Below are 23,972 nucleotides of genomic sequence, written 5' to 3'. Positions count from 1 at the left end.
CATCCCAGCGCATCTTTAGGGTTGACAGGGAAGAAGCCATTTCAGAGCCCACGGGACAGTTGTGACATTCCCACTCATCCCCACACAGGTCTTGGGCATCCCAAATAAAAGGTTTACCATTGCATCTCAAGCCATTATAATTAGATAAAGCAATCTTGTAGCATTCATAAATGCAATGGAATATTTCTACCCATTGTTTTAGGATCTTAGTGAAGTGATAGACTGATGTACTTTTGATTGTATAGTGGCCTTCTATCCACTTGAAGCATCTCATTCCTTAAAACTTCTTGAAAGTGTTATGCTTTTTGGTACTCCTTCCATTCTTAGTTTTAGTGTTTGGGCAACACCATTTGTACCAGCTAGGTTAGTAGATTAAAATGTCCTCCTCTTCTGAAGAGATTGAATATTCCTTGTACATTGCTTGTACTGTAACTGAGAAACTCAAGTGAAAAGAGCCCCTTATCAAAGTTAGATTTATTCCTTTATACGCTACTTTAAATGTAACAAAACAGGAACAGATTGCCAAGTACACCACCATAGAACACCAATACTACCTGCAAGCCACTGCAGGCAGGGAGAGAGAACATGTATTCCTACTCCAGTTCTCCTTCAGTTCCCTAGAACCTTCACTGTAACCAATAGATAAACCCCATAGACTAAACTATTGAAGCTACTCCTTTGGGTGTGGTGGTGGGGAATGTCTGAGCAAATGGTACAGCCCACTCAGCTCTGCCATTTTCAATATGCCCTCCACTAGCAGAAACCTGGAACTTTGTAAGGAGATCCATTGGTCCCTTACACAGCCAGGATTTGATAAGTTTGTAATATAAAATGGAGACAGTAACTGGTAGGGCATTGAAATCATGTGATAAGTGGCTCGACACGGCAGATTCAAGAGTTACTGTGTAAGATGTGGACAGGGCATGGAACTTCTAAAGAAAATGGAAGCTTCTCATTTACCATGCTTCATGCTATCATCTTGCCAGTAAAGCCCTTAATGAAGTCTGAGGAGCATTAGACAGTTAATGCTGGAGAGAACCAGAAAATACCTTTCTGTACCAGTACTTTGTAAGGTGACAGCTCAGACCGTCACTATGTGCATTATGAAGGAAAATGTAGTTGTAACAAAACTATTTTTCAAGACCATATTGACATAAAACCACTGTTTGCCAAGGATGTTAATGGCTTACATTTAGTCTCACTTCAGCATAATTCCTGCAACACTATATCCATGGTGCAGATTGCCAAGACAAGCAAAATTCAGCAGAAATAAAACAATGTTGTTCCCATGGACTTTTATACCAAGTACAATATAAAAAAGTGATTATGAGCTATCTGGGGACAGGGAAATATCTTTAGTACCTGATTGTAACTCACTTTGAAGCAATTGAAGGGTGAAATTTTGTTAATGTTGCTTGCATAATTGCTTTTCACCATCAAGTAGTTTAATCTCAGAATCAAATTTGGATAAGAACCAACCTCCACAGTACAGCTGTTTCCTTAACTACAATCATATATAGCCAGAACAGAAGGCAGTGATGTTTATAATTCCATGCAAACAGTACCTTGTTGGGTAAGCTTGCTGTAAATTTTTAAGTCCACAATGTTCTGGTCTACTTGAAACCACCAATCCTCTTCAATCTGTAGTTTACTGTAATGCACTCTTGTTCCTACTGAAGGAAAAAACAGACCAAGTACATTATGGCTAGTCCATGGTGATTTATAACCAAAGAACTCAATGTTAAAACCTCCTTTTTGTACTTCAATGAGTTAAACTGCCTTGTCTCATTTGATCAGCTGTTGCCTTCATCCTTTGACAATATAGCTGTATGCAAATTATGTAAGAACCTTTGCTAGATAGGATACCCAATAGACAAGACAACCTTACTAAAATGGTAAACTGATCTAGAGTCTAACCTATTAGATATCTGAAGTATGGCTTTATATAAATCAGGCATGTGGAATGTCCTCAAGGGAGTTGCAATTCAAAGTTCCTGCATACCATATACATCCAACCCTACATGGGAGCAGAGGTTGTAAAGCAGTCCAGGCAATATGGTAAGTGTGAGGCAGACTATTACGAAGCCAGTGTATGAAGATGCACTTAACTATTACTCTTTTCGAAGGGTGGGTAAGGTATTAGTAAAAATGATGGGAGAGTAGTTGTGTCTAGTTATGTAGACAACATTCTTGTTTAAAGTTAGATTCTGAAAAATTTAGTTTCCAGAAGTTGCATCATATTACTGTGGCTGGAAGTCTTTCCTGCAAGTGGAAAACCCTAGATGTCTATCTTCATCACAATTTACATGGAACAGATATTGGCTAAACTGTGGAGTGGTGAAATTGCTAAAATATTTTCAGAATGTGATTCTGAAGGCAAGCACCTTATATCCAAGGCTGGCATGAGTTAAACTACCTACAGTTTTAAAGCTCTAAATTACACATATGCGATTCCAAGTCAGCTGCTCCTTTATCCAGAAGAGTTCATCGCTACTCAATCTCATTTTGCTTTCATGCAGAAAGAAAAAATTCAAGCCACACAAGAATTGCTGCATTGCTAAGAATTATTTTAAATAAGCAACTTATGATTTGTGCAGGAAGGAGAGTAGAGTTGACCAGAGGATGCTGGGCACAATGGACATTAGGAATGAACAAGCATCAAATAGAAGTTAGCAGTAATTAGGTCAGATCAAGCATGATAAATCTGTTTTTATTCTTAAGTGATAGCACATTTCCAACATAAGTTGAAAATTATATATAGTGGAGCAGTGATAGTGAATTAAAAAAATATTTGGTCCAACACAACTGTAAAGTACCAATATTTTACAAATAGTGCCAGCTTCCATCAACTGCCTTAGTCTGTATAGCTGGCATGAGAGTTCAGAAATTATTCACACTAACATAAGAACATAAGAAAATGCCATACTGGGTCAGACCAAGGGTCCATCATGCCCAGCATCCTGTTTCCAACAGTGGCCAATCCAGGCCATAAGAACCTGGCAAGTACCCAAAAACTAAGTCTATTCCATGTAACCATAGAGAATAGCCACTGCCATTAGCAAAGTGAACTTAATAGCAGGTAATGGACTTCTCCTCCAAGAACTTATCCAATCCTTTTTTAAACACAGCTATACTAACTGCACTAACCACATTCTCTGGCAACAAATTCCAGAGTTTAATTGTGCGTTGAGTAAAAAAGAACTTTCTCCGATTAGTTTTAAATGTGCCCCATGCTAACTTCATGGAGTGCCCCCTAGTCTACTATCCGAAGAGTAATAACCGAATCACATCTACCCGTTCTAGACCTCTCATGATTTTAAACACCTCTATCATATCCCCCCCCTCAGTCGTCTCTTCTCCAAGCTGAAAAGTCCTAACCTCTTTAGTCTTTCCTCATAGGGGAGTTGTTCCATTCCCCTTATTTTGGTAGCCCTTCTCTGTACCTTCTCCATCGCAATTATCTTTTTTGAGATGCGGCGACCAGAATTGTACACAATATTCAAGGTGCGGTCTCACCATGGAGCGATACAGAGGCATTATGACATTTTCCATTTTATTCATCATTCCTTTTCTAATAGGTGAAACCATAGCAGATACTAGTAAAATGCAGGTAATTTTATAAGCCAAAGAGCTGTGCATGAATCATAGGGAAGTTCTGCAAAAATTTGAATCCCCACCATGCTAGATGCAAAGAGGAAAATGGGGATCGTAAGAACTGACAGTAAAATTTTACCCAAGTTTAGAGAAAAGGCTAAAGAATGTCAGACAATCCATGCTGTCTGTCCTCCCAATTAGATTTCCCAAGAGCTGACAAGGTACCTGAAATGTACTATAGGGGAAGAAAATGTAACTAGATTTCAATGGATATTTGAATATTTCAGCTGTGTGAATCAAGGCAATCAGAATTTACATAGAGAGAGAATAAATGCACTTAACCGTATGCAGTGTTTTAGATATGCCCTGAATATACAGCCTAGTTATAGTCCCTAACAGCATGCTGTGCAAAACATACCATCGACAGTTGTCCAGAACATCATGCCCCCTCCAATTGTGAAGAGACCAAGGCCACGTAGTCCTTCTCGAACCATTTTATACTTTGCTCCATCCAGCTGAACAGTCTCAATAACACCGCGAACTATAAGCATGGGTCAAAACATTGTGTTTGGAACAAAAAAAAAAGTCAACCTTAGTGCACAACATACAACTGCAATAAAGTTTATACTTATACCCAATTCTTGCCTCTCCCAAGCTTTGAAAGCTATTGATTCATATTTAGCTTTGAAGCTAAAGTTTTTTTGGGATTTTTTTTTTATGGGCATGGAGTAAACGAAAAACACAGGCTAAACTTAGAACTGTAGATCAATGCTCAGATTTTGAATTGGCAACAGAAAACTTGGGAAGAACTTTATATTCAACCAGAATGCAGTTTTATCAGATAACTGTATGTGGAATTGCTTGGTCATTATTATAACTTAGAAGAAAGTCATGTTTAAATCTTATGATTTATGTTTAAATCTTATGATTTATATTTATATCCTAAACCTTAAATACTCACCCTTTGTCCCAAGACATCAGGGCAAGGTACAATCAACACATCACACTAATACATAAAATTGCAGCAATCATAACACTTCAAAAAAATTAAAAAAAGTCTAGCCATAAAATTGTATTGTATATTACGTACTGCGATTTAGTCAGTTTCTTCTACCCTAACCTACCCAAATTGTCAAGATCATGTGGTTTCCCTCCCCTCTGTCTCTCCAGATATTCAACTGGTATGAGTGACATTTGGATAGAATGCAACTGATGAACCTCTACCAACTCCTTTAAGATTACCAAAGGTGGTCCTGAGCAAATTTGATTGGGGAAGAAGAATTAAGTATTTATGGATCTTTGTATTCAAGCCACACTAGAATTGCTGCATCTTTGCTCTAAAAAGATTGGGAAATGCTAGAGACATGTCCTAGTTATAAATGATCTCCAATCTTCTAGACCTATGATCTTTAAATATTCTAATGCTGAACAGCCAGATTGTGTCCTGTCATCCTGTATCTGAGAAACTCTGTAGGATGGTAATTAAGGAACTATCAAAATACATATTATGCAGTTATGTACATAGTGGTAGTTTGCAATACAGAAAAACAAAATACAAATTAAACCAACACTATCCTGCTTATGTCCTCCTAAATGAGGAAGTACATTTTAATTTCAATTTCAAATTCTTTTGTTCAGAATGGATGGCCCTTACTTTGGTGTTAGCACAACTTTGAAATAAGTGTTTATCATGTACAGCTTCCATTTTAAAAAAAAGGCTTTAAACTAGATTGCAAAGTTTCCTTCAAGCTCCCCCTACCCTGTTGTGCATCTAATGTTTATGTTGCCTGATTTAAAAGTAAACATTGAATACTTCTATAAAAAGAAAATTTTGGATGTATGAACTACAGAATCTGACATGAATGCTCAACTGGCAACTAAATAATCTAAAGCTTCAGTTTAAAGACAAAGTTATGAACAGATTTATTACAACATAAAACCAATGGTTTGAGATATTAAATGTATTTAAATCTATTTAGAATACCAATAGGAAACTACAACTTCAGATATTTTCTTTCCTACATTACTTTTACTAAAGGTTCTAGTTAAAAACTGACCAAAACTCATTGAATTACATTTCTGATTAACTGTACACAGTGGATCAATATTAGTATTGCCATTTTGATACTGATTGTTTCAGCTAGCCACTGTTAGAGAATCATTACTGAATAGGTCGCTAAAATGAAGCATAAAGGTATGACCTCAGAAATACAATCTGTTACTGAAGGATCTACCATTTTTACTGAACCTGTATTAGTATAGATTTGGTATTAGGGGAAGTTAGAATTACACAATGGCTATGTTGCTACTTACTCTGGTCAGCCCAGTAAAGCCGAGTGCCAGAATCCGCAAACACTAATCCAACTGGCACATTGACTTTCTTCCATAGCACCTTTCTTTCACTTCCATCCATGGAAGAGCACTCTATTTTTGGCTCATTCTTTTGGTCTTCTGTACCCAAATCAGCATAGCACATAACTCTAGTAGGAGGATGAAGCACGAGTGAGGATGGATAATAGAGACCCTCGCTGATCAGCACAATACTGTAAAGACCATTTGAAGATGCAACTTGAATGTATGGCTTCCTGTTTGTGATCCAGTAGATGTTTCCACTCATCCAGTCTACTGCCAAAGATATCACACTGTCCTCCACAGTCAAGATTCTTCTCCAGGAAACATCAGAATCTTTAATCTTTAATAATCCTATGTAGCCACCATCAACAACTGAAAAATAGAGAGAACTCTCTTGCACTATGTAGTCTATAGATGCAAGCCCACTCAAATCAGCAAGAGGCAGGTTATTGTGTTCTGGTAGAGTCTTCTGAACTGCTGAAGGTAGTTTTTTCAAGTATACCTAAAATAAGATGGAGAATTTATATCAGGATATGAACCACTGGAATACAGATTACGTGCTTTTTAAGAATCCTATATGTATTCCCCACTCATATGCACAAAACACCAAGTAGATGTTGCATTACAAAAAGGTCATCAGCTCATTTTTTAATTTTAGAGAATGACCTATTTTCAGCCCTACTGAATATAGTGTAGTTCCTATAGTTTCATTAGACCTGGAGAAAACTGGCATCGGTAGACAGATACCTTTTAGAGATGTGCAGAAGGAAAAAAAAAAAAAAAAGTGTTTTGTTTCATCCATTCATTTCATGAGAACCCCTTTCTGTTTGTGATTAATGGGCAAAGCATTGTAGCTTATTTTGGTCTCCAGAATTGGAGTTCTCAATTCTTATGGAACTTGTGGGAAGAAATCAGGAGGAAAGAATTCCGAAGTACCTAAACGGCAGCAAAGTGGCACCAAACCTGGCATGAATAGCTTAAGGCTCTAAGGCATCATAGAAGCAGAAGAAAGCTAGGTGGGAAAATACACCAAGGCTCCAAAATAGCAACAATGGTATGAACCCTTGATAACAGAAAGAGGCAAACTGGCATACAAAGTGGCATCAGCAACTTAAGGCACTAAGAAGAGGAGAGCAAAGCAGAAGAGATGGCAAGGAAAACACCCAAGGCCAATAAGAGGGACAAAGCAGCACAGAGTGCCATCAAGACAAAGCAACATGAGAGGTGCAAAGCTATTCTCCATAGTGGCAGGAAAACCTCAATATGTAAAGTCTGGGCATGACATAAGCAAAATGGCACAAACATACCCCTCCTCCCTCCCCAAGGCACATGAATATCACCCCGGTTTCCTTGTAAACCGGGGTGATATGTATATTATACAGGAACCCCGGTATATAAAAACCAAAAATAAATAAATATAGCAGCAAGTCAGTGGCATGGAAGATTTCAGTCAATTGAAGCACACTTCCCAATTGTCATATTCAGTACAAGAAAATGAACTGAAGTATTTTCTTGAAAGGGTTTTTTTTTTTTTGTTTTTTTTGTTTTTTTTTACTTTCCCTGCTTGAACTTTTAGGATCTACCTGCTGAGTGGAAATTTGATTTTCTTGTGAAATAGACTTTATGAAGTAAGCCTATTCAGAACATGTGAATAGCTTCTAAGTGTGGTTTAGTTTTCCTGGACAATGACCAGGGTTGCTTTATTCAAACTTCACTATACTCTGTATAGAACTCTGGCTGTTCTGGAGTTTGGTTTTATATGCATTCTCTGCCTTTGATATTTTTAATCACAGAGCACAAATGGTTTCTCTATTTCTTTCTACAGACCAAGGGCTTTAGTGGGCAAAACACCCCAGTATTAGATGTGTATTAGTTTATGACGAAATTGTTTATTTCAACAAAATTGCCTAGTTCGTCGTGGTTTGGGGGCCCTGCCACCCAAAACAAATTCTCCCCAAACTACAAGAAAAATGTGTTTTTTGGGTTTGTACGGGGGGCACTTTTTTAAAATAAAAATCCACCCCAAGCATTAAAATTTAGTATAATACAACACCCCCCCCCCCCCCCCACACACACACACACACCATCCCGATCCTTCCAAACTTACTAACATCCATGGTGGTCCAGCGGGGTCCCACGAGTGATTTGTCCCTCTGGTCTGCCTCGCTGAAAATGGCGCCGATAGCCTTTGCCCATACTATGTTATAGGGGTTACTGGTGCCATTGGTCAGCCCCTGTCACATGGCCATTGGTGCCATCTTGTACTCCTACCATGTGACAGGGGCTGACCAATGGCACCGGTAGCCCCTGTGACATAGTATGGGCAAAGGCTATTGGCACCATTTTGATTACTGGCAGCCGATGGCAAGATCGCTTCTGGACCTCTGCTGGACCCCAGGGACTTTTAGCAAGTCTTGGGGGGGTCAGGAGGCCCCCCACCCCCCAAGCTGGCCAAAAGTCCCTGGGGGTCCCAGAGCAATCTCCTGCCCTCAGGCAGGTAGAGAGTCCATCAAGCTAGGTTGAGAGAACATTGCCCAAATCTCATCTTGGAGTGAGTTTCCTCTGTCAGTCCTCAGATCTTCACAAGAGACCACTGTTCTGTTCATACGTCTCACATTGAATGTCAAAGTGGTCCCTAACCCACTCCTCTAGTTACTAGGTGGGCCTACCATAGGGATACAAATACCTATCTAGGGAGAGGATACTTTGGCTAGTCTCAGTCACTCGCTCTGTCTCACTCTACTAAAATGTTGGAGTCTGTACCATTTGCCTTAAGAAGGTGATGCTTTAAACCAAAAAGACAAAATAAACCAGGAGGATAACAGCATGCACACCCTAGACAGTGACATGTATAGGGGCGCACACTTATTTTGTGTGCACACAAATGTGAGCATACTATTTTAAGTAAACAAATTAACCGACATACTCCTAAGATATGCAGCATGTTTTTCTATGTAGATGGATAAGTAATGCTATAACACCTACTACTGGATAAGTAGCTCTGAGACTTATCCAGCAAAGCTGCCACTTACCCAGAGAACTCAGTCTGGATAAGTGCAGATCTATACAAGTATTTGTGCTCCTAACTTTAATCATTTGCACATGGATCCGCTTTGAAATCTGAAAAGAGAACGCTGAGAGGAAAACAGTGAGCAAGAGACCCGCCCCCCCCCCCCCCCTCTGATGTCATCCCGCCTAGCGTCAAGCCGGTAAACGGCGCCATTCCACCAGGTGGCGTGACAAAGGGGCACTCCCCTTTGTGCAACCCATTGTGCTCCTTTTCATTTTTAAACTTCTATGTTTCTCCTTGTTTTATCTTTCTCCATGTTTTTCTTAGTTTTTATCCCTTGTTAAAAATTTCCTTGTTATAAATGTTCAATGTATTAGACAAAGGAAACATTTTGCCTGCATCTTCTGTTTTAATGTAAACAGACATGATTTGTGTATTATATAAGAATGTCGGTATATAAAAATAAAAAATAAATAAATGGATATTTTAACTCTTAGCATTGGACTGTGTGCATGGTGTCCAGGAGAAAGTTGATAAGTTAAGGGAGATGGTTGATGAGGCTAGGGTTTGCAAGAAGTTGACCTTGCAGCAACTGCAGACACTGGTGGGTCATTTAAACTTTGCATGTAGGGTTATTCCTATGGGGAGGGTTTTCCTGCAGAGGTTGTCTGTGGCAATGGCTAAGGTGCATAAGCCTAATCACTATATTCGAATATCCAAGTCATAAAGGAGGATTTGGGGGTCTTGCAGACTTTTTGGCCGACTTCAATGGTTCCACCTTTGGCAAAAGGAACAGATGCCCCCAGACATTGCAGAACAGCTCCAAATCCTGACAGGACAAGGGATTCGGAGTTTACTTTCAGGGATTTTGGTGTGCATCCTTGTGACCAGAGTGGGTGCAGTTCAGGGTCACGTGGAATATAGCTTTCCTGGAGTTGTTCCCTATTTTAGTCACTTTGCATGTGTGTTTTGGTGCGATAATGGAAGTTGTTAGAGTGATTAATAGGTGTGCTGCGAAATGCTGCTTAGTATGAGTTGATGCGGGAATTTGTATTGTGCTGTATGATGTTAAATGTCACTGCTTGGGCATGACATGTCCTGGTGTGTTTAATATTACAGATTCTTTCGTTTCAAGTGGGTGCTTTTCTGGTTGCTTGCCCCTTTGGTGAATCTCCGTGGAGCTACCATTCCAAGTTTCCTTTGGAGGTTCAGTTCCTGGAAGCCTGGCAGCTGTTGCGAACTTCATTAACCAGTCCAGGTGGAGGGGGGCTAAGTGGCACATCAAAGATAGTGGATTTTCTCTTTATGAGAGGCTGGTACCCAATTATTTGCTCCTGTAGTTCACCGAGGAAGCATGCAGACTTGGAAGCTCCAAGGCTGCCATTACTTGGCAGTTGGCTGGGTTCTCATTTTTTATGAGGTCCCATGGCTGGGGTTACTTGATGGGTAGTTTCCTGTTATGGAAACTGTTGATGGAATGGGCTGGGGGAACTGTGGTGGCGCAGGACAGCAGACTCACACTTGCAATATTGTTGGCATTGTGGGATATGGCTGCTATTGTGGGGGAGGGAAGGGGATTGAGTTGATGCTGAGGGCGGTTGTGGGACTTTACATTGGCAACCAGGCAAGTACAATCTTGTGTCCTGATGGGGGGTTGTCATTTTTTGGTGCATGGGAACTTGCGGCCATTGACCAGGAATCAATTTGAAATGGTGTTCAGGGCAGTGCTGTCCAGGAGCAGTTTGGAGGCAGCCAATTTTGGGACTCATTTTGAATTTGGGCAGCCATGTCCACCACAGGGTTGGGTCTGGACAAGGAAGCGATTCAGTGGATTGGGAGATGGAAGTCTGATGCATTCTGGACATATTAGACCTGGGGCTGGGGGTTTATTTGAAAATGTTTATATACCGACATTAGTAGGGGGACATCACATCGGTTTGCTTGTGAGCAGTACTGTTTTCTTTTTTCCTTTCGATATCAGGCCCTATGGTCAACAGGTGTAGATCATTGGGTACTCCTTTGTTGTATGGGCACACAAGCACGCTTGACAGCAGCCTTACGGTCCTCATCTGGACTTGGCAGCACATGATGTGATCATCTACTGGTTGGGACGGCAGGGGATGTGTTAGACTGAACTGCTACCGCTTGTGTGCCATTCGATGAGTTGCAAGTCCCATCTGAATGTTGTGGTGGTTCATGGGGGGGGGGGGGCAATGATTGGGGAAAATTGTCTGGTTGCCTATTTATTAGCATGGTGAGGAATGACCTCTCTATGTGATGATTTGGATGCCAGAATCTTTGGTCTGTTGGTCAGACATTATTCCAAGGCCTGCGGCGATGGAGCAGCGCATTTGGGGGTGTTGTAGAGCCAAAGCCAATCAACAGATTTGATCCTGGTTGCATGTCATGGGAGGAGTACACATTAAGCATGTGGTCCTGGGATGTTCATGCTGGCCTTTTTTGGCCAGATGGGGCTCAGTCTTGTCAGTAGGGATTTACTTACTACTACTATCCAAGAAGCTTTTTAATATATGCTGCTGCGGGAATCTTCAGCATCTTTGGGGTGGTGCAGGATAGGTTCTTTTTCCTGTGCCAGTTTGCTGGCTGGGGCAATACCTGTCTGGTGAATGGTTGCTTTGGGCTTGGCTCCATGCTGGCTGATGCCTAACAGAGTAGAGTGGTTGGCCTAAGGGTGGGTTATCTTGCTGGCTGGCTGCAGATAAGTGTTTGTTATAAAGGTTTGGGCTGGTTAGCTGTTTAATAAAGCTGGAGCCTATTGATTTCCATCCGAGTGTTGTCTTTATTCTGGAGAGCTATTGTAAAAGAACAGAGGTGAAGGGAAGTCCTGGCTGTGTGTTATAGCCCTACCCAACAGCTCTTAAGTTTTCCGGCTCAGTCTGCAAATCTTCATGCAGCCTTCAAGGATGCCAGTCCCTTAAGGCAACATCAGCATTACAAGAGGCACTTTATACTAAAAGTGACACTTTAGAAGTTAGTATTGCCATTTGTATTTAGGCTATAGGTATGCAATAAGGATACAGCACATTGGTAGAACTTTTTCCATGAACTTAAATATTCTGTCCTTAAACTCCAACTGCCTATGATGTTTCACTAAAGCAGTGTGACTGGCTTGTTAATCCACAGAAATACAGCTAAAAGTTCCCCACCCCACCTCCCCTTTAAAATGAAGGGGAACTGACCATGGCAAATTAACCAGTGGCTTAAACTCAAATTTGAACATTCCTTGTCATTAATCCCTCTATGCTTCCCCTCCCCCCACTCACTCAAAGGGCCCTGCCCAGGGCACATGCCTCTACACTGGCAGCTTCCCACCTGCCAACTAGGTTCTGCTCACCTCTGGGCAAGTCCCCCCTCCCCCTTGGTGATTTCTAGGGACACAGAGCCTACAGTCCCTAGAGGTGAACCCACAGACCAATTACTGAAGAAATACTGGAGCATGACAGTCTCAGGACAGAGCTAACAGTAGAACAGTGAACAGTTTAAATTTGCAGCCAATAAAAAGGTAAAATGAGGATTAAATAAAAAACACAAAAAAAAACTTTACCTCCGTGCCCGGCGAGCCTCAGGAAATGTGCTGTCCAGAGCCAGCCCTGATGTGATTTGTCTATCTTCTCTGCCAAGACAGAATTCTAACTTCAGGGCTTGTTCTCTATACCCTGAATGGCAGGGGTGGTGGTTCTGTAACGAGGCAGGGTGAGAAAGCCACTTCAGGCAGCAAACAATTACCCTCAGAACACTACTGTGGCAGCCGCCTCACCCTCCCTGCCCCTGCTGCAGCTGCCAACCCAGGCCGGTGGTAGAACAGAGGGTTGTTGCCGCGGGCTACTGCCACTGGAGGCCAGGCCAGCAGCATGGAGGAGGAACGCCAATGCCACCAGAGGCCAGGCTGGCGGCAGCTGAAGGGAGGAGTGGGGCGGAGTGAGTGTGTCAGCTCATCCCTCGTCTCAGGCAGCAGATTGCATTAAGCTGCCCATGCTGAATGGGTCTTTCAGATAAGGTGCTAATAGACTTACCTTTGTGTGCAAGTGTGCTTTGGGTGGCAGCATTGATGTTCTGAAATTTTGGCCTCAGAGGGGAAAAAAATAAGATTGGCAATCTATAAAAAAACATTTACTAGCCTGTTAAACCTTGTTTAGATTGACTTTTGCCTGAGGCTATGACTGTTCTATTTAATAATGCAGGTATTTATAATCAGAGGTTTTTCTAGTTTTGTTTGATCTTTGTAAATTTTAGGTATGATCATATTATGTATGTTATAGTAAGCCACCTAGGGCTTTGTGTAGGTGGCATAGAAAGTGAACAAAACCAATGGCTCTGCAGGATATTGTGGCTGAGGATACTGGATATGTTTCCCCAAACATATTCTGAAGCAAGCCAGCATCCCAAGCCTGTTTGACCTGCAGTTGGCGGTTGTTCTTTGCACTATGCTTCAAAGGAGGAAATTAACAGTCTAGGGAAACCCACAAGATCTTAAGGCCAAGCATACTAACAGTAATGACAGCAGAAAAGGACCAGATGGCCCATCCAGCATGCCCTGCAAGCTTATAGTAATATCTGCTGCTCCATGCAGCATACCAGTCTTGAGAAACACTGGGTAACTGCAGTTACCCCCAAGCTTTATAAGGGTACTAATATTTGCAATCAAAACCAAGCAACTATCAAACTGCTAGCAACATTTTTACTGAGTGAGGAGCCTTTTTGATAATTCAGACAAACCTGCTGGATATTCTTTGCTTTGCAACTTGGCTGTAGAAGCCATCCTGTGCTTTTCCCCTTATGTTTGTGTTGGTACCCAAGACCATAAATGTCAAGGCCCATATGTTGGTTGTCTATCAGATTACCCTCCCCCCCCAAAACAGGAAGCAATGTTGCAGTTGCATCAAAAGCATCAAGGCTATTTAGGGTAGTAACTGCTGTTCTGTGCAGGTTACTCCCATGCATCCTCTTAATTTGTCCTCTAGCCTTTAGGGATACACCGTGTTTATCCCATGCCCCTTTGAGCTTGACTGTTTTTACCACCAACTCCAAGTGCATTCCAAGCATCCACCACCCTCTCTGAAGAAGTTTCCTGATTTTTGGCTCGGAGTTGGACCCTCTGGAGTTTCATTTCATGACCCTAGTTCTGTTTCCTTTGATGGAAAAGGTTCAAAGTTCATGCATTGAAAACTTTCAGGTACCCGAAGGTCTGAATCATATCTCCCCTGCACCTCCTCTCTTCCAGAATATCTGTTATATTCTTCCTGTTATCTGTAAAGCCTGTTGCTAATTATTGTTTATTGTAAACTGCGATGATGTATCTTTTTACGTACTGCGGTATATAAAAATCCCTAAATAAATAAATATACATTTAGATCCTTTAGCTTCTCCTCATAAGTCTTCCAATACAGATCCCACACCATTTTGATCGCCCTTCTCTATCCTCTGAGATGCGGGCTCCAGATCTGAACAGTACTTCAGGGGAGGCCTCACTAAGGACCTATAAAAAGGGCATCACCACCACCTTTTTCTTGCTGGTTATTCCTCTATGCAGCCCAACATTCTTCTGGCTGGCCTTTAGGGATGTACAGCAGGGACGGATTCATCCAGACCCAAATCAGCTTCATCCATTCTCGGGGGACCCCAATCTGTTCATTAGTTACATATGTATTCATTTCCCAAAAAACCCCCCATCCCAACCCTTTAAATTTAACTACAACCCCCCCATGCTCCTGAGCCACCCCCCCCCCCCCCCCAGACTTTCCAAAAGTCCTTGGTGGTCCAGCGGGGGTCCTGGAGCGATCTCCTGCACTCGGGCTGTCTGCTGCCGGTATTCAAAATGGCACAGAGCCTTTGCCCTTACTATGTCACAGGGGCTACCAGTGCCATTGGTCGGCCCCTGTTACATGGTAGGAGCAATGGACGGCTGGTGCCATCTTGTGCTCCTACCATGTGACAGGGGCTGACCAATGGAACTGGTAGCCCCTGTAACATAGTAAGGGCAAAAGCTATTGGCGCCATTTTGAATACCGGTAGCCCAAGTGCAGATCACTCCAGGACCCCCGCTGGACCACCAAGGACTTTTGGCAAGTCTTGGGGGGGGTTATTCATTAGTGATATGTTGTATTCGTGGGGGTTCGCCATACGTTTCATGACCCCCACGAATACAACTAATATGGCATATATGTTGCGGATTGCCAATACGTTGCAAACGAATGCACACCCCTACTGGCCTTATCACATTGCCAGATACTATTACCTCAAGGTAAGATTTATAGTGTACTGTGACTTCCTATATACCAGATGATAAACAAGAGTCCTTTGTAATCAGGGCCATATTTATTATGGTGCTCTGACAGAGCATCAGGGGCGGAGTTTTTCACCCCAAAGAAAGGGAGCAGCTCTGTGTGTGTGTGTGGGGGGGGGGGGGGGGAAAGAGGAGGGAGTCCTAGTTTTTGGATGCTTCAGAAATTTGGCACATGCTTATGTTGCCTATTCCTATGTCTGTCCTTGGCTTCTACACAGGTAGGGCTGGTACTTCCATTAGGCAAACTAGATTGTTGCCAGAGTGCCAACTTTTTTTTGGGTGGGTTGAATCCTGACAGTATAAGACCCTGAGGTGTGCTATGCCAGCTCTAATACTGCCAAAGAAGGGATAACTGTTCTGGGGAGGATGCAGAGGTTCACTTAAGGCACCAAATACTCTTGCGCCAGCCCTGCACACAGGTAGCACATTAAAGCTTGTAAACAGTCTGGGTTAGAGGTTTCTGCTCATAATATCTGAACACATTCCAGTATAGCTTACTGCCTTTACCCACTTAGAGGAACGAACATGCAACATAAGTTCCATGCTGGGTCAGACCACGGTCCATTGAGCCCAGCATCCTGTCTTCAGCAGTGACTAGTCCAGGTCACAAGTACCCAGCAACTCCCAAATAGTTTACCTATTTTGCTCCCAGGCATAATGTATTGCTTTGTTAGCTGGCTATATTTAGAAAGTCAAATAGAACTCATACAACCCTCTTTTGAACCTCATTATGTTAATTCCCTTGACTACATCTGACAAAAAATACCTTAGCTTGCTTGTGCATTCAGTGAAATGCACTATTTCCTACAATGTAATGTATATAGGCCTTAAGCCTGAGCTGTGTATTTCCTGGCTTTGCTGGCAACATATTTCGCAACCATGTGCTTTGGCAAGCTCAGTACCGGAAGAAGCCAACACCCCAGAGACGATACCTGATTGGACAATAAAGTAACGTTCATGATTGGATATTAAAAGAAGATAATACACCCAGGATGCGTATCAATGTATTTCTATTGGACAATGCAAAAAGTTTAAAAACTCCAGCCCGAGGGCTCTGCACTTTGAGAAGCAAGCCCAATGCCCAGTTGACACAGACCTGCGTCTCCAGAGAAACAACGACTTCCTCTTTTCCTTGTTCCTCTTATCTGTATTGTCTATTAAATAAATTTGCCTTTTAGATCATAAAGCTGTCTGAAGGTGCTTTCCGAATTCCCGCTGAAAACAGTAACATGCCAGTTGCTGGTTTCATGGAGTATCCTACTCCTAGTGTGTGAAAGGGTAAATAACCATTCCCTAATGTACCTGTTCCATCTTACCCATATCCCCTCTATTATCTTCTCCAAGTTAAAACATCCTAATATGTTTATTCTGAGCTTTTCCATGCTCTCATGCGTCATCCTTCTCTGTATCTTTTCTATTATATGTATTTTGAGATGGTGCAACCAGAATTGCACACAATTCAAGATGTCGCACCGTGAATCTACACAAAAAGGTATTTCTCAGTGTTCTCTATTTCTTTCCAAATAATTTCTAAACATTCTATTTCAAGATATTGTCCAAAGACTGCTGTCCCTGTGGCTTACAGAACCCAGCATCATACATCTGTGGTTGGGATTTTTTCCCTACATGCATTACTTCGCATCTGTCATTTAGATCAGAGCTTTTCAACCCAGTCTTCAGGAACCACCAAGCCAGTCAAGGTTTTCAGGATATCCACAATGAATATGCATGAGAAATTTGCATAAATGGAATCAGTGCATGGAAATCTCTTATGCATATTCATTGTGGATATCCTGAAAGTTTGATGATTAGGTGCACCCCAAGGACTGAGTTGAGAAGCACAGATTTAGATACCCAGTCTCCTTTTGCAGTTCCTCACAATCCACTATTTTAAATCGATCTAGTTATAATTTGTTCGATGTATATAAAATACTTCGAACAAAAATCACAAAAGTAGTTACTATTAACCCATTTACTCTGAAACAAGAGTAAATAAGCAGCATTACTGTGATTATAAAGCCATTACTTCCATTCATATGGTCTTGTCAGCCAGTCAGCAGCATGATAAATCTTTATCAAGAAACACAATACAATGTCTATCAAGAAAGGGTATTTTAAACTCCCAACTTTGAGGCAAAGCCATTATGTAAAATTGTCCATTTTCAGAAAAAAATGAATGTAATGCCTTTTAGCACTGGGTCAACTGGTTTGTAGTACTTTATAGCATGCCTTCCAGACAAAAAGAGATCACATGACCAACTGATATTATACCATATTTTCCTTGGGGGGGAGAAGAGCACTATTTCAGCTAAAGAAACTAAATGCACAAGGAACCCTTGATCTCCACCCTATGCCAAAGCCTTATTTTCTAGATTACTGTTGAGTAATGAAGTAGAAGTACCTGAGTAATAAGTGTTGAGGACACCAAATACATAAAAGCAGAATCCTTAAGAGTGATGCAGTTCCTTCTGTCTTCCATAAGGAAGAGTCCAATTGGGCACCAACAGCTTCCCTTCAGTCCTGGCCCCAACAGGCACAAGTGGGAGCAGCCAAGGTTTGGACAAGGATTAGATGCTTTAGGTTGCAGCACTTCATGCATAACCTAAGGAAATAAAGAGTATCTATCACTCATTTTGCAGGAAAATTTGTATTTGCAGCAAGCAAGGCTATTACATCAATTTAAGCAGGAAAAGGTTTTCCACTCAATACAGTTCATGAGGTGTTATAAGCACATTCGATTCACAAGGTGATAGTGAAGACAGACCTTCCTGAAATGTAGGGAAATACATGATTGATTAGACTCAAGTATACCATTTGCCTTCCAATAAAGTGATCATTAATTTTGTGGGGGGAGAAAAGAATTTTAAAAGGGTGGAAAGTTATGCAATTAATGCTACTAACAAAGTATAAGAAGTGATTCCTGTACTGTTTTGTAGGACAGTGGGCACCCATGCTATCCAACAGAATGATTTCAGAATAGTTCCATTAGAGAAACATTGCCATAGTTAAAGATCCGTAAGCCACATTGCCAATCAGTAAGAGTGGTGTACAATGATATAGTATTTACTTATTCTATTAGCACTTTGTGGTCACTTCCAATACCATTCAAACTGGTCCTTGGTCCTCCAGTCACATTTTAGGATCCATATGCAAATATCCTAACTGAGAGGTATATACCAGTTGACTGGGGAGGTTCTGTGTTGAAATTAGTAAGAGGTTTGGGTTTTGCTCACCCATGTAGGAACTGCAAATGGTGCAACTTAGCTGCTATCCCAAAGCACCATCTATCTTCATGGATTTTAGTCTGGATTTTGTTCAAACAGGTGCTCTGCCTGAGGATGTTGGGGGATATACTGGGTCTGGAGATGGTTTAAGGGTGATGAGTCAGATGAACTGAACCTGGAAGATGGAGGCCAGATTAACAAGCTGAAGAGTAGCAAATCACCTGGACTGGACTGTTTGCACCCCAGGGTTCTGAAGGAACTACAAAATGAAGTTTCACATCTATTAGTTAAAATTTGTACCTAATCATTAAAAAACATCCATTGTACTTGAAGACTGGAAGGTGGCCAATGTAACCAATATTTAAAAAGGGTTCCAGAGGCGATCCAGGAAACTATAGACCAATGAGCCTGACTTCAGTGTTGAGAAAAATAATGGAAGCAATTGTAACGGTCAAAATCAGAATATATAGAAAAACAGTTTAATGGAACAGTCAGCATGGATTTACCCAAGGGAAGTCTTGCCTTACAAATTTGCTTCATTTTTGTTTGAAGGGGGTTAATAAACATGTGGATAAAGGTGAACCTGTAGATGTAGTGTATTTGGATTTTCAGAAGGTGTTTGACAAAAGTCCCTCATGAGAAGCTAAGAAAACTAAAAGATCATGAGATAGTAGGCAGTGTCCTTTTGTGGATTACAAACTGGTTAAAGACAGGAGACAGTAGGATTAAATGGTCAATTTTCTCAGTGGAAAATGGTAAAAAAGTGGAGTGTCTCAGGGATCTGTACTTGGATTGGTGCTTTTCAAAAATATTTATAAGTAATATGGAAAGGAATATGGGTGAGGTAATCAAATTTGCAGATACAAAATTATTCAGAGTAGTTAAATTGCAAGCACTGTGAAATTAAGAACAAATTTCCATACTGGGTCAGACCAAGAGTCCATCAAGCAGTGGCATAGCCACAGGTGGGCAGCTGCCCACCCAATTGGCACCGGAACTGCAAGGCTGTTGCAGTATCCCATCCCCACGACAGCGAAGAGGACAACCCAGGCCTGACACGCCATCATGGCATACATGGGGAAGCGGTCCTGCAGCCATATGGCCAACCAATCTTCCTGTTTTGGGGGGGGGGGGGGGGTGGGAAGGAGAGCAGAAGTGCTGCGCACAGCTTCTGCTCCCCTCCAGCATGTAGTTTCTCTGTAGTAGTAGTCCAGCTTGTTCTGTTATTCCCGTAGGTGATGTATTAATGTTCTAGGGCCTGGTGTAGTATTTGCATTGCTGCTTTTTCATAAGGTTGCTGCTTGAATCCTGAGAGTCAGTGCTGTGACTGTATGGCAAGGTTCTAGATGCCTCTTTCTTTGCAAGAGTTTGTGTTACTTCACAAAATAGCAGTGGATGGTTATTTTTTGCTGAGATGACACCAGAATTTGAATTTTTCTTCATGTTAGCTGTAATGTGAATTGCCCTAGCTCTGAGCTGCACCTGTTCTGATGATTAATTACATTTTATTGTATTTATGAAGATTTCTGGGTTTCTGCAAAGACTGCTCATGAAAGAATATATTAATTTTTGTTTTATTACATGATTGGATCTGATTTTCTATACTTGAAATAATTGAAGTAAATTTTAAAGTTTCATACATGACACAAGGCTGTTGCAAATTACTTAAGCCATTCTAGGGTGCAGTATATGGCATTATTTATCAATAAAACTAGTAGGTCTCAGACCTGTATGCCTACAGCCCACCCATAAAATCAGTTCTGGCTACACCACTGCCATCAAGCCCAGCATCCTGTTTTAAAAACAGTGGCCAATCCAGGCTACAAGTACCTGGCAAGTATCCAAAAACCCCACACACTACTGACCCAGTATGGCAATTTCTTAGGTTATCGTACATATTTTGGTAATTTATGGAAGAGGGAAGTTTTCTCATTTAGGAGGCACCAACTGTTGACTTGTCTATTCTGTCTAAGCTTGCTTTGGACTCAATCCAATTTTGAGAATTCTGAGAGAGCTGGTCCTGCTTGTTACAGTGGATTGGGGCATCCCTATATTCAAGGCTGGATTGGGGTAAGGAAGACTTGTAAGCATGCTCTCTCCTTCAGAGGAGGGAGTCAGAGTTGCTTCAAAATATACTTCCTCTGTATCAGGTCATTATTTGGAGGAAAGGAAGTTTTGTTCCACACTTCCTGCTTGATTTTTTCTTCCCTTTTTGGGTTCAAAGATTTTGTTCCACTGGGGCTGATGGCCCTTGGTAACCAGGACTCAGTAACCAAATCACTGGGAGTGGCATCTTATTTTGAAAGAAACAGAAGAGTGGAGAAGTTCATTTAAGGGAAGGAAACTAAAAGGATACAAAGAACCAAGAGTAAACTTTGTTGCTGCTATAAGAAGTTTTACATAAGGGGAAAGAACTCCTTAGGCAGCACCTGGTGGGCACCTTTAATTCCAGAGGTTTTAGTCCCAGATTTTTCTCTTCCTAAGTTCTGATTGCTTTGGAATTAAGTTCTGACCACCTTCAATGGGAGGAGCTGGAAAAATAAATCAGGAGTTAAAAGGACTCTGATAAATCTGAGTTAAATGGAATAATGGGAGAAAGAAGGAAGAGAATCTGTGAAAAAAGCGCTTCCAGAAAAAAGGAGACCTAAGTAGAGGTCTGTCTTTTCCTCTGTGCACAAGTAAAAGGCTCTGTTCTCCCCAGATTGAAGGAAGTGCATGCAAATCTCATGTATGAGGGATATTTGAAAACTGGCTTGAGCACCACTGATCAATTCTACATAACCAAGACTCAGCAGAATCTTTAGTGTACTCAAGCAAATTATACAGAAGTAATAGGCTTAAGCACTTAGGGATATATGGTCATCAGAAAATTCATGTCACTGGACCTCACACTTCCTCCACAAAAGCCATCCCCCCCCCCCCCCCCAGGGTTGACAATCCTTGTAGTTTCTGGGGACCCTGCAGCCAGTCCGGTTTTCAGGATATCCTCAATAAATATGCATGAGAAACTTGCATATCCTGGAGATAATATAAAATTTCTCATGCATATTCATTGTGGATATCCTGAAAATCAACTGGCTATAGGATCCCCAGGACAGGTTTTAGAATCCCTGTCCTAGAGATTAGAAACACCCAAGTGCCCTGCCCCCTTATTGAAGGTTCATGGAAGAGGAAGAACTCAACTGTGGAAATGCAGGAAAGGCCACAGCAACTTTCTGCCCCATCACTGTCTTCTGAACACCTGTAAACTCCTGCAAAATCCTCTCCCACTGCCTTGTGAGAGAGGCAGGGAGGGAGGAATATTGTTACAACTCCCCCTAAATACCCTATGAATGCTCCACTGCTGGAATATTCCTAGTTGTGTATAACAAAGCCTATTCTATTCTACTCTAGTAATGAAATTGGTACCTTGCATGTACATTAGGCATTTGGTTCTAAGGGAGGATGAAACCATTTTGATGTTTTGGGTCTTATTTGTCAAACAATTTGGACAAACGCCCGACTTATATTATGTTAGATTGTTATATTTCATTTATACCTTGCCTTAATCCAGATGTTTCATTCCTGTTGAAATGCAACTTAATACCAGAAGTATAAGAGAAATGTAGGGAAAAAATGGATTCTATTACACTCCAGTATCCTCTTGCCCAGAAAGACCCTTCTCTAATACCCAACTCTTATTACACCTTTCCCCATCACCCCATATGGAATCTAGATATTGGAAGGAACTTTGAAAGGGGGTGTATTTATGCTTTCACAGCTGAGGAACACTGCCACAAAGAAATCCTGATCCCAACAAGAGACATATAACCTCCGCTTTCTATAGCTATAGAGCCCTACATCCTAGATATTTAAATGTAACGCCAAAAAAATGCTATTTAACCCTCACCCCCCCCCCCCCCCCCCGCACACCTTTAGTTTGTAGGGCTGGCCATGTCGCTTGAGGAGTACAGTCCAGTTTTTACCAGTCCTTTTGTTCACCTTCTGCACAGTCCTTGCTCTCATTTCAGACCAGTAAACGTCATCTTCAAATACAGCCAGCGAGAAAGGTCTTTGAATTTTTCTCAGTTGTATCACCTGGGGAAGATCATCAGTTTGTGAGAATCCAAGTACCACCACCAAACCCAACCCAAGTATTAAGAGATAGTCATGTACCTTTATTTGACTGCCATCCAGGTTGGCATAACCAATGCATTTTAGTTTGTCATCAGACCAGTAGATTTTCCAGCTGAGAAGATCAAGTGCTAGTCCTGTTGGCCAGCCCAGTTTTTCCTTGATGAGCACTTCTCTACTAGTGCCATCCATTCCAGCTCTTTCTATCTGAGGTTGTGCTCCAATTTCAGACCAGTACATTAACCTGTTTAATGCAAATTAGGATGAAAGAATTGTAATTGTTTCTGTAGGATTTCCATTTCATATAGGAATTGGATCAGTGATTTTAGTTTTGTTTTTAAACTGTTCTGGTATGCTCCTAAGATAATAAGACAGGATTTCATTATGTATATGCTTGTAACTTACACATCGAGCACAATTGTATCACAATTAAAACATAGTAACTCAGCTTAGGCATGCAAGTATCCCTCCCTGTCCAAGTTCTAACTGTATACCACATGGTCTCCTCATTAGCAGCAAGTGAGCAGAATGGAAGCATATTAAAACAAATAGGGAAAGAGGGACATAAATGAGCCATTAAAAAAAGTTATCTACATAGGCTTTGTAGTTCAAGAGGCAGTGATAGCAAGTCACATTACATTAGCATTGCCCTCATAGAAAAAGCCCAATCTCAGATACCATTTTCCCTAGTACTTAAATTCTATTCAGTAAAGATTTGATCCAGGAAGAAATTCAGCTTTTGAAGGCTCTGAACCTACTAAGTGGGTTGACCAGTGGTTTCTGGTTCTAGAAAAAGCATGGTGCCAATTACTGTCATTCTGCCCCAAAGAGTTTTAAAGCAGTAAGGGAGACTATTACAAAAGTACTAAGTGACTTTGACTTTTACATGTGTCATAGTACTTCGTTGGTGTAAAATGAGGACAATAAAGAAAAACTTGCTCTTTTGTGTTTGCAGATGACAGATTTCACCCATCAGGAGAAACAAAAATGCCCACTTATCTTCAATTTTATGTAGTTTACAAGATTTTTGAAGAGACATGCATAGAAAAAAGTTACTTTTGAGCAATTGCTTTTATTCCCAAAGTGCTAGTTGACCATAGATCCTTGCTTTTTTTTTTGCATACAGAATGAAGCATGCTAGCCTGTGTTATTGTGAGTAAATATTCTGATTTAGGTTAAACACTTATATTGTTTATTAAGCTATTATATACAACCACCCACAGAACGTTTTCAAAAGGTAGATGTATACATTACAAAAACAATCTCCACTGCTTAAAGCTAGTACCCTTCATCCTACAACCATTAGATTAAATGAATTTAAGAGCAAGACCTTCAATGCAGAAGAAACTTAAGACCAGAGGAATTCAGGCAGCCT

General features: G+C 41.2%; 1 protein-coding gene across 3 annotated transcripts in view; it reads right to left on the bottom strand.

Moving 5' to 3' along the window:
• LOC115091242 (low-density lipoprotein receptor-related protein 2-like) overlaps positions 1 to 23,972 on the bottom strand; it is a 271,760-nt gene that overhangs the window by 35,691 nt on the left and 212,097 nt on the right. For 2 of the 3 annotated variants that reach the window (XM_029601348.1, XM_029601367.1), the window contains 6 exons: positions 22,640 to 22,841; positions 22,397 to 22,561; positions 17,662 to 17,862; positions 5,908 to 6,448; positions 4,013 to 4,135; positions 1,566 to 1,673 (listed from right to left, as the gene is read on the bottom strand). In XM_029601348.1, the coding sequence (XP_029457208.1) occupies positions 1,566 to 1,673; positions 4,013 to 4,135; positions 5,908 to 6,448; positions 17,662 to 17,862; positions 22,397 to 22,561; positions 22,640 to 22,841 (1,340 nt within the window). The remainder of the gene's footprint in view (positions 1 to 1,565; positions 1,674 to 4,012; positions 4,136 to 5,907; positions 6,449 to 17,661; positions 17,863 to 22,396; positions 22,562 to 22,639; positions 22,842 to 23,972) is intronic. The other variant, XM_029601358.1, reaches the window with a different exon arrangement.

Source organism: Rhinatrema bivittatum, chromosome 1 (genome assembly GCF_901001135.1).
Source record: "Rhinatrema bivittatum chromosome 1, aRhiBiv1.1, whole genome shotgun sequence".
Taxonomy (NCBI): domain Eukaryota; kingdom Metazoa; phylum Chordata; class Amphibia; order Gymnophiona; family Rhinatrematidae; genus Rhinatrema; species Rhinatrema bivittatum.
The sequence above is the reverse complement of the archived record's forward strand: the minus strand, read 5'-3'. Positions and strand labels throughout refer to the sequence as shown.